The 12,126-nt window shown below is 40.2% G+C and overlaps 1 protein-coding gene across 1 annotated transcript in view; it reads right to left on the bottom strand.

Annotated features, from left to right (window-relative positions):
• The window catches only part of ptprua (protein tyrosine phosphatase receptor type Ua), a 425,958-nt gene that overhangs the window by 27,083 nt on the left and 386,749 nt on the right, over positions 1-12,126 (bottom strand). The window contains exons 22-25 of the mRNA XM_036562583.1: positions 11,582-11,679; positions 7,973-8,089; positions 5,944-6,098; positions 5,515-5,650 (exon numbers count right to left, since the gene is read on the bottom strand). Coding sequence (XP_036418476.1) covers positions 5,515-5,650; positions 5,944-6,098; positions 7,973-8,089; positions 11,582-11,679 — 506 coding nt within the window. The remainder of the gene's footprint in view (positions 1-5,514; positions 5,651-5,943; positions 6,099-7,972; positions 8,090-11,581; positions 11,680-12,126) is intronic.

The raw sequence follows: 12,126 nt of genomic DNA, 5'->3' as shown, positions 1-12,126 counted from the left end.
TTCTAGTATTGTTCCCTAATATTTTTTAGTCTATTTTATAAATAACTGAAAATAGTTGAAAAAAGTTAAATAACGAAAATTTCTCAGCATCCGTGCAGGTTTGTTTATTCACTGTGTCCATGGAAACGATGATCAGCACAGTTGCGTGGTTTCCTTGGAGAGAAAAGATCTGTTTAGTTTTCTGAAAATATCACTGCATAACTCATAAATGTTCAGACAAGATGAATATTTGATTATCGGTGATGCTATATATGTATACAATTAAAAGATATTTTCTTTCAAGCTAATTTGGGTGCAGATGTCCGGATTTGGTGAAGTTATAAGGCGGCGCTGTGACGTACAGGCAGAGACGTAGAGGCAGCTCTGCATAAGAGTGTATGTTCAGTCGCACACCGCATTTCTCGCCTCACTTCTGATGACATCAAGCTCACTCTGGCCCGCACACTTTCACACGGTGGTAAGCATTTCAGCTGCGCTGGCCGCTTCAAACCCCATAAAAAACACTCTGCTTTTATGATTCATTTATTTTTTAGAAATTCTGAACTCTCTTTTCTTTTGTCCACATGTATCCAGACCTGGAAACGGCTAAAATCGAATTCCACACTTTGCAGCACGTAGGAACCCTGCTAAAGGCGTAGGGGCCCAGATGTTTCCTTTAGCCGTGCGGCAAATGTCAACCCCCATCAAATCCACACTCCCCCTCAGAAAAGTCGGCAACAACATGACCTCAGTCTGATAAAAGTTCAAAAATGTTCGTTACACTGCAAATAATCCATTTTTATTTGAATCATTTGCAAAATATTCATCACACTGACAAGCCTCTACTCCTCTGGGAAGGCTTTATAGTAGGTGTAGGAACATTGCTGTGAGGATTAGTGAGGTCAGGTCTTGATGGTGGATGATCAGTTCTGGATGTGGCAAATTTAGTTTAGACCACAAAGTAGAACAGGACATATGGGACCTACTGTGAATGTATATGGGGGGGTATAATACAGTGGTGTTTGAAAGTTTGTGCACCCAGAATTTTCCATATTTCTGCATAAATTTGACCTAAAACTTCATCAGATTTTGTCCTAAAAGTAGATTAAGAGAACCAAATTAAACAAATGAGACAAAAATATTAAACTTGGTCATTTATTTACTAAATTATTACTAAATCACTAGATCACAGTGCCACATTTACTTCGCTTAAAGTGTGTCTGTCGTATTAACTATAATTCAAAAAGAGGCTGTGTTTTACTGTGAAGTCCTCAAAGCGTCTCTTGTATGTGTGTTATTCTGTTCCGACGTTCAAACTGGGCTCCCCTGCACAATATTTTAACGCTCTTTATCAACGAACGGCGTAATGTCAGCGAAGTATATGTAATCGCTATTTGAATCTGCTGACTGACAGAAAAAGTTAGAAAGTTAGTTATATTTTAAAAATAATGTGTTACGTATTCTATGATAATAAGGTCAGCGTCACACACAGCCTGGGCACTGATGGAGCTGCTCTTATTGCTCTGAATGCAGTTGACTTGTGTACTTAAACAGAGTGGCCCACCAGGTTTTGGAACGACCCTGTAGAAAAACATCTCGGTGCCGGACACGAAGCAGGACTCAGGGGTTCTTTGCTGTCTGTGCTGTATAAATCTGTGGCAGGAGGTCTGAGATCTTTTCCATCGATGAAAATGTGTGTATCTATCCTGCAGACACGGTCGCCGACACGAACCCAGACGTATTCCATTTTCTTGCTAGTTTTCCCATCGATCAAATCGACCAGCCATTTTAATGATTTCTTTTACGGCAGAACTTACACCGACCATAGGGTGCGAGTACATTTTAAGTTCCCAACTTAAAGCTACATTGAAACTATGTTACTTGGTGCAACCGGTTACATTCTAGTGGCTCGTAAACGTGAACATAGTGGGAGTTCACGTTCAAACAAGGTTTACGATTGAACTTGTGTTCAGCTGGTGCAACCGGCTGCTGATTGTTTACTTTGGGGGTATTAAGTGTAACAGCGTGTTAATCTAACCCCCTGTGTGGAGGCTGTATTTCAGCCTGTGTAACTCCCACTGTGAGCTGTTTATGCTTCTAAACGCTGCTACATTACACACACAAGAGGAGACTGAAGCAATATAGGAGTGAAATCTGTACAGCTCAATAATCACAAACACTCATAGATGGAAAATGTATTTTATGGTATAAAAACACTATTCAGGTTGAATCTGGAGAAACATCTGTCTGACTGCTGTCAAAATTCACAGATGACGTTGCTATGGAGACGCAAGAAGATGAGCAAAAATCAGGTTCTACTAGAACCTGTTCAACCACATAAAATATCCATGTTACACTGCGCCCTGCATTAGTTTGTGCTCTGCTCTCTCACAAGGAAAAGGGTTAAACACATTACATCAATCATCAATAAATTAGACGGCCAGGAACAGTGACCTCTGTGTCCAGAGACCTCTGGGGGATTATAAAGCAGTCTAGACACAATAATGGCATCATGCCCGAGTTAGTGTTGTATGGATATCAATGGGAGCCTTAAATGGATCAGATGTGTAGCCAAGTTTTTATGATGTAAATGTTCTGGCGTTATTGAGCGGTCAGTGATTACACTGAAAATAATGACCCTCTCTTGCTCCTATCCAGCCAAATGCATAAAATACGAGCAGTGGTAGGAATGAATATTGATGGTTGAACAGTGAGAACAGTATAAAGGCTGCTGGAGGATAAGAAATCTGATGTACTGGCTGAAAATGTAGCTGCTACTAAACAAATCAGCATCTGTGATTTCATTCAATGTCAGAACGAGCAAATAATAATCTTTTCTTATGCTGCATTTGGCAAACTTACTGATTACATACATCATTCATTCATCACACATTAAACACTCTTCCTATAAACAAGGATGTAGTGAAGGGTAAACACATAAATGTAAAACTTTATTATAATTGAAATGCAGTTAACTCGCCTATTTTAATCATTTACTCTCCTTATTTAGAGCTTAATTGCTTATTTTTATTAATTATTTACTTAAACACTGTTCATTTATTGATTTATTTCACGCAAACAATAGCAAGACAGCAGTATTCCTATATATAAACATAACTCAGCTTCACTGACATGTTGGGTGATGTGATGTTTTGCATTAATACCACAATTATTGTGATTCTTCTAGAAAGGCAGGTGTTAAACTGTGCTGCGCTCAGTGCTGCAGACAGGTATAAGACAAAACAGCTGCCGATGGTTGTTGTATGTTTAAAGACATCCATCAAACAGCTTCAGCTTTTTGGAGAACCCATATTGAGTCTAGGTTCTCAAACAATTGGATGTCAGGCTAAACGGCCTCAGACGGTATTGTTGGTATAACATTCAGAATTCTGTTTTTTCTTACTAGATTATCTTGTTTCCTGGTCAAATTAAAGAAAACAACATTTAATAACCAGAGCTTTATTAAATGGTGCCATTACTACATTTTTTATTTAAGAGATTAACTCCTTAACATTCCAGGCTTATTATTCGTTAACTACAGAGATATTAATGCAAACTAATGGAGCTTTTTTAGGTTATAAAAGTGTGTAGTAAAACTTTGGGGCTGCCAGCAGGTCCACGGCTTGGTAAGGGGTTAAATTCAACTCATACACGCAACGTCAGGGACCATCACAAATTACCAACAAAAAAAAGTGGGAAAAAAGTTAAGCACCCCACAAGGGCCAGGAACTTTCATCCACTCTTCCTAGCAGAATTCGATGATGATATTCGTGGGCTGTTAAGATCATGTTTAAGATCTACTCACAGATTTGCATTCAGTGATGTTCAAGACAAGAGACTATGAGGGCCAAATATGAGGGCTTGCATTTCTTGAAGCAGTTCCCAGTGGATTATGAGGTATGTTTTGGATTATTGTCCTGTTGCAGAAGCATTTTCCAGTTTCACTTTCTGCTCTGCAAATCCTGTTTGTGGTATCTTGTCCAGTAAATTATCCTAAATATAGTCAACAAATCTAATATTTCTCCTGTTGAGATTGTTGTAAGCTTAATTTAAGATTATTTACCCTAGTTCTATATATTTTTTACTTGTTTTAGGTAATTTTTATCAAGTAAAATTATCTCACTATATTGGCAGACGATTTTACTTGTTCTAAGAAATTAGCTTAAAACCAGCTCAATTATCTGCCAGTATAGTGAGAGAATTTTACTTAATAAAATTACTTAAAACAAGTAAATAATACCTAGAAATAAGATACATAATCTTATAATAACTGCACAGCCTTCTTAAAATAGTAAATATTAGATATATCAACTAGAATTAAGATCATTTCACTTAACAAGATACTATTTTTTGCAGTGTGGACTGACTGTGTCACAATTGCTTCCAAAATTAGTGGATACTTGGTGGAATCAATTCTTCCATCTACATGTGCAATGTTTCTTGTGCCACTGGCTTCTGCACAACCCCAAAGCATAAGAGACACACCTTAATGCTTAACACTTGGCACGGTGTTCCTTTCATCAGATGCTGCTCCTTTTTTCTTCTCACCTTTGGTGATTCTAGTCGAGTTTTTACTTTCTCATTCCACAGCACTTGGTTCCAAAAAGCATCTGTCATATCTAGATGTTGGTTTTCAGACATTGTGTGACTTTTGTGATGAGGTGTTGGGTAAAGTTTTATTTTGATGACTTTTCCTTACAGATCATGTCCATTCAAGCCAAGCTGCACAGCAGAATGTTGCACCACCACTCCTGTGTCAGCTAAACCTTCCTGCAGGTCCTTTGCTGTCATTTGGGGGTTTTGCTTTGCCTTTCTGGTAAGCATAGGCGCAGTGCTGAGAGTTTTCTTGGTCTTCCAGATCTTGACTTGACAGTTCTTCTTAACTGCCATTTCTCAATGACATTTCAGACAGTGGAAACTGTGAGTTGGAAGCGCTCTGATATGTTTTTACAGACTTCTCCTGCTTTGTAGGCATTAATAAGCTTCATTTTTAGATCCTCTGCCAGCTGCTTAGAGGGGCTCGTGGTTATTGAGAGTCAGAGAATTTATTACGCTCTGGAATCAGCTGACAGTTCCTAATGACAATTCTTGACCTGCCTTGCCTAATCAGTCCTAACGAGTCAATTAGGGCCTAATGAGATTTTAGAATTAGAAGATTGCCAAACGTTTGCACATGCCACAATTACTTTTTTCCATTTTTTTCAGGTTATCACATATGATGCAACTCTGCATTAACATTTGCAGAAAAATAATTTTTTTAATAGTTTGCTTTAGATGTCTTTTATTTCAAAAATCAACAAAATATGTAATTTGTGTAGGGGTGCCCAAATTTTGCATACAACGGTAATGCCACTATAGTGATTAAAGTGAAAAAAGGTATGCTTCTGTAATGTAGGTCTCCATCTTCCTGCAGTTATGTGATTGGTTGACCGCTGAAATCTTTTTTTTACCGTTACATCTGTAACGTAAAGCCGCTACTGAGACTAATTAAAAAAATATTATTAATCACAGACCATGAATGTGCATTTTGTGTACCTCAGTTTGAATCATGTTGATGCGCCGTGAGCACAGAGTCTTGACACAGTTGTAGATGTCCACCACTCCCTCGCACTCCGCCATGTCCAGCATCACGTCCAGGACGATGTAGCAGCCTGTCCGCCCAGCACCCATACTGTAGACATGGCAACAAAGAGAGATGGAAGCTTCAACAACAGTGTGCAGAGGCTGCTGTTTCAGATTCATGCCTGTGAATTTTCATACAATATGATCCAGCCCATAAAGAGAGCCCATTATGAAGCAGTACAGTAATTACACTGAAATTGCACATTTACCATGAATAGAGTCATAAAGCATGGAAATTACAGCACTTACATGTAATTGTACACATAAACACGTATAGATATACATATAAAGTGAAATTGAGTATAATGAAGAGAATGGTAGGTGGTGAGTGTGCCTGTGTACCTGCAGTGGACCACCACGGGGCCGGCATCAGGAGGTGTGGAGGCCTTGACCCTCCTCAGGAAGGCCAGCAAGCCCGTGGCATGGTATGGCACTCCATGCTCCGGCCACGAGGTGAAATGAAACTGGCATACCTCGTGTTTGGCTGGGTAGCCTCGCTAGAGAGGGGGAAATACATGAAAGATACATTTAAAATTATGCCTTCTTTTGATCAAATGGCTTTTCGGAATCGGCGACTGCTGAGCAACGTGCAACAATATTGCTGTCTGATTTATATATATATGCTTTTATGCTCCTTTATGATCATATTGGAAACTTTAGAAACCACTGATCAATAAACTAGCAACCACCTAAAACACCCCTAACAAGCAACTACCAGAGACCATCGCCACTGTTTAGTAACACCTTAACAATCACCTGGAATACTGTTGCAGCCCACTGAGCAAGACCATGGTAACCTACAACTCCATAGTCACCAGAAGGCAACACCCCAGCAACCAAATGAAACATTATAGCAACAACCTAGCAACAATGGCCCGCGATACAAAGTCTTTGCAACACCAGAGCAACCACATGGAACACTATAGCAACCACCTAACAACACTTTAGCAACCACCCAATTACAGCCTTAAACACCATAGCAACCACCTAGCAACAATGGCCTGCGATACAAAGCAATGTCTTAGCAATACCCTAGCAACCACATGGAACACTAGAGCAACCACCTAGCAACAATGGCCTGCGATACAAAGCAATGTCTTAGCAACACCAGAGCAACCACATGGAACACTATAGCAACCACCTAACAACACTTTAGCAACCACCCAATTACAGCCTTAAACACCATAGCAACCACCAAGCAACAATGGCCTGCGATACAAAGCAATGTCTTAGCAATACCCTAGCAACCACATGGAACACTAGAGCAACCACCTAGCAACAATGGCCTGCGATACAAAGCAATGTCTTAGCAACACCAGAGCAACCACATGGAACACTATAGCAACCACCTAACAACACTTTAGCAACCACCCAATTACAGCCTTAAACACCATAGCAACCACCAAGCAACAATGGCCTGTGATACAAGGCAATGTCTTAGCAACACCCTAGCAACCACATGGAACACTATAGCAACCACCTAACAACACTTTAGCAACCACCCAATTACAGCCTTAAACACCATAGCAACCACCAAGCAACAATGGCCTGTGATACAAAGCAATGTCTTAGCAACACCCTAGCAACCACATGGAACACTATAGCAACCACCTAGCAACAATGGTCCGTGATACAAAGCAATGTCTTAGCAACACCCTAGCAACCACATGGAACACTAGAGCAACCACCTAGCAACAATGGCCTGCGATACAAAGCAATGTCTTAGCAACACCCTAGCAACCACATGGAACACTAGAGCAAACACCTAGCAACAATGGCCTGCGATACAAAGCAATGTCTTAGCAACACCCTAGCAACCACATGGAACAATATAGCAACAGCCTAATAACACATTAGCAACCACCTAGTAGCATCCTAGAAATACCAGGGAACTGCTTAAGCTGCGCAACATAATATATCTTATAATAAAGTTCCACATAACTTTATTATACGAATGAAGTTATGTGGAAAAACAAGACGGACTCTTCTCTACCTGCACAATGAACAACCTTTATCTTACATTCAGTTTAATAACCATGGAGATAAACATTTTTGCTGAAATTAGTTTGTGCTGGAAAACAGACAGTGATTTAGAAAAGGAGGTAAAACCTATAAGTGTATATCGGCTGATGCCACGACGGACCTTGTAGGGCTAAGAAAGTCATTATAAAAGTAAAGTAATTTGGGCTGCATTTGAGGATCATAATTGGATTTTCTTTATCCTTTTTGGATAATCATGCTCTTCGATCAATAACGTTCACTGCTGTTAAAAGGCTTTTGAAAGTGTTTCCAATGACTGCTTGTGAATATCGAGCTCAAAATCTATCGAAGACAATGGCTGTGGAAATGGAGGTTGAAGTGAGGCTCTTACCCGCTCCATGGCGAAGGTGCGCACCGTGTACTCGGCCAGCGTCTCGGTCTTCAGGAGAGTGATTTTAATATCTCCATACAGCTCACTGTCATCGGGCCAGTACTTACAGCACTTCATCTGAAATAAACACACAAACACGGCAGACATGAAACCAGTCAAATCTCGAGTCTTTAGTCGGGAATTTTAGTTAAGCCTGGCTTTAAATGGTGGAACATTCTCACCACTTATTGATTTCATGGTCAAATTGATATCTTAGCAAGTGAAAACATCTTAAAAAAATAGTTCTTCAAAGGTTCTTCAGTAAAGACAGTGGTTATACGAAGCACCATGAACATTGAAAGAAACATTTGCATACATAAATGGCTCTTTGCACTGTGAAATCGTTCTTCAGATTGGTGGAGAATGTGCTGTACATGGTTCTATATAGAACCTTTTCGGAAAGGGTTCTATACAGCACTCAAATGGGTTCTACTATTGTAACAATGTCAAGCTTACAACAATAGAAGAGCCCTTTGTGGTGCTATATAGAACCCCTTGCAAAAAGGTTATATACAGAACCCTCTACAGCACATTCTTTATCAATCTGAAGAACACTTCACCATGCAAAGAACCCTTTAATCATGCAAAGGATTCCTTGAGTGTTCCTGGTTCCTGGTTAAAGAATCCTTGAAGAACCATCTTTTTAAGTGTGTATAGAACCTTTTTATAACAATAGAAGAGCCCTTTTTGGCGCAATACAGAACCCATTCTACATCAATCTATACTATTTCACCACACAAAGAGCCATTTAGGTTCTATATAGAACCATTATCTTTACTCAAGAACCCCTGAAGAACCATCTCTTTTAAGAGTGTAGACAGTATATCTAATATTTCTCATTATGAGATTACTGTAAGAATATTAAAAGGTTACAGAGCTTATTTTGAGACATTTTGTACTTGTTTTAAGTCACTCTATCTGGTGAGGGTCTTATTCCATCAGCAGATCATTTTGCTTATTTCATGAGATGGAATAAGACATTTTTGTAAGATAGAAATGACAGAAAACAAGTACAAAATGTATAGAAATGAGTTAATTAAGCTCATAATATTCCAACAACAATCTCATATTGAGAACTGACAGCTATATTTACTACATTTAAGATGTTTACTTGCTAAAATTGTCAAAACCCTATTTTAGTCCTGCTGTTTTGGTCCAAACTGATATAAAGCCTGAGAATTCTCTCCGAGTCTGACCCAATCCACATCATCAAGGTTAGAGCCTGAACTCAACCTGAGCCTCACAAAATTCTGTCCAAACATCTGCCTCTCACTTGAACTGGTAGATTTGTGCGTCCGTCTACTTTCTGTGTGAAACTGACCAATGGACATTCAGGAAATCACTAAGGACTGACCATCACGCCGGAAACCCTTCACTCTTGATTCAGTCCACATCGGAGACTCATGTGAAACGGCGTGCAGAGAGTTTACAGCTGCTGAAGCTGCTGCAGCGGGTTTGGAAAGTAGTGATGAAGATAACGGAGCATTTAGATATGAAACATATGAGGATCATGATATATGAAGAGGCTTTAGAGGAGAGTTTAAGCAGATATGAACAATGCATCATGGATGTATTAGCTTATTTGCTCATTTGCACTTGGAAATCAACAGCAACATGGAATATGAACAGGGGCGCACAAAGTTTTGCACACAGGTGTATTTGGGAAACGACGTGAGCAGTGTAGGTGGATTACGCACACTGAAGCACATATTCATCTCTTTTACTTACAAAATTTAACATGCATTGGTAACTAATATAGCTAAATAATATAGTTTAACTGCTGGCCAACACTGGAGCACCAACTTGGTGAGAGCAAAGCAATAATTTTTAATTCATATTGCAAAAAATTACATCTTAACAAAAGAAACAGTCTTAAATCTACTTTAAGTGTCTCATATTTCTCATGTTGAGACGGCTTTATGAATATTATAAGATTATACACCGATCAGGCATAACATTATGACCACCTCCTTGTTTCTACGCTCATTGTCCATTTTATCAGCTCCACTTACTATATAGGTGCACTTTGTAGTTCTACAGTTACAGACTGTAGTCCATCTGTTTCTCTGATACTTTGTTAGCCCCCTTTTACCCTGTTCTTCAGTGGTCAGGACCCCCATGGACCCTCACAGAGCAGGTACTATTTGGGTGGTGGGTCATTCTCAGCACTGCAGTAACACTGACGTGGTGGTGGTGTGTTAGTGTGTGTTGTGCTGGTCTGAGTGGATCAGACACAGCAGTGCTGCTGGAGTTTTTAAACACCTCAGTGTCACTGCTGGACTGAGAATAGTCCACCAACCAAAAATATCCAGCCAACAGCGTCCTGTGGGCAGCGTCCTGTGACCACTGATGAAGGACTAGAGGATGACCAACACAAACTGTGCAGCAGCAGATGAGCTATCGTCTCTGACTTTACATCTACAAGGTGGACTGACAAGGTAGGAGTGTCTAATAGAGTGGACAGTGAGTGGACACAGTGTTTAAAAACTCCAGCAGCACTGCTGTGTCTGATCCACTCGCACCAGCGCAACACACACTAAAACACCACCACCACGTCAGTGTTACTGCAGCGCTGAGAATGACCCACCACCCAAATAGTTCCTGCTCTGTGAGGGTCCATGGGGGTCCTGACCACTGAAGAACAGGGTAAAAGGGGGCTAACAAAGTATCAGAGAAACAGATGAACTACAGTCTGTAACTGTAGAACTACAAAGTGCACCTATATAGTAAGTGGAGCTGATAAAATGGACAATGAGCGTAGAAACAAGGAGGTGCTCATAATGTTATGGCTGATCGGCGTACAGCTTGTTTCTAAATGTTTTTTTTTTATTTTTTTGAGTAAAATTCTCACTACATTGGCAGATAATTTTGCTTTTCTCAAGCATATTTTGAGCATATAGCTTAAATCTGTCTTAAAACCAATATACTGAGATAATTTTACTCATAACAAGTAAAAATGTCGACAAACAAGTTAAACAATCTTATAATAACCTTCCAACAGTTGCAACATGAGGAATATTAGATTCATCAACTTGAATTTAAACTAATTTCACTCTCTAAGATGTTCTGCAGTGCATGAATGTAATTTTATATGAAAGCTCCTTTTTTATTATTTGCATTGGGGACCATAAGATCCCAGACACGCCACTGCAGAGCTCAGCTCTTAATGAAACACAGAACGTAAACATCATACAGGCCACCTTAAAATGTTTCCAGATTAAAAGTATAATTGATGAAAATCAGTGTGCAGTCGACGCCGTAATTAAAGGCCTGATTACTTTAGCAAACGATCTGCGCTCTGTCTCCATCACGCCGTACTAATTTTTCAGCTATCAATTAAGACTCCGCAACGAAGGCGAGTTGTGCCAAATTGCCGGGAGACTCCAGCACCGCGAACGCGGAAAAATAAACCACGTGGACGCGTCTCTGCAGGGGAACTGACTGTCATGGTCAAGCTGTGGCGGTGAGTTTGGCCGCAGTGCTGTGCCGGGGTAATGGATGGTGGTCATTAGCGGTTTGGAGGAAGACTCAGCACAGATGGGAGGGGGGCTGTTGGGGGGGGGTACTCACCCGGCCCACCTCCACCAGCTTGGTGATCATCACGATGCTGTAGCAGTTCTCCTGCCACACCATCCGCCAGAAGTCGTAGATCATGTCCTGCTTGGGCCCTGGGGAGAGAACGAGAGAGAGCGAGGGATGAGCGAGAGGAGCACGTGCTGAGGAAGAAGAGAGATGAAGTGGAGGGAGGAGGAGGAGTGAGTGAACGAGGGAGATATGGGAAATGGCAGAGTGGGTGGAAAGACTGGAATTGAAAAGCCACAGTTTTTTTTAAGCCCCTTAAACTAGATGTCTGTATGTGCGTCTACGGCGCAGATCAGGTCAGTTCAGGTCAGTTCAGGTCATTTCAGGTCAGTTCTTCACTCTCACGACTACAGAACATACACATTACTTTTACACATAATGAATTATTCATAGCAGATGCAAAAAAAAAAAAAATCATAGCAGTTAATGAAGAACTTGTAGTAATCATGGAATAATTATATACTAAATATTCATAACAGTTACTGTATAATTCATAATAGTAAATGAAACAGTTACAGTGGTTATGGAATCAT

The sequence above is a fragment of the Colossoma macropomum genome, unplaced genomic scaffold (genome assembly GCF_904425465.1).
Source record: "Colossoma macropomum unplaced genomic scaffold, Colossoma_macropomum, whole genome shotgun sequence".
In the NCBI taxonomy this organism is placed as follows: domain Eukaryota; kingdom Metazoa; phylum Chordata; class Actinopteri; order Characiformes; family Serrasalmidae; genus Colossoma; species Colossoma macropomum.
Note: the sequence above shows the minus strand (reverse complement) of the source record. Positions and strands in the feature narration are given on the sequence as shown.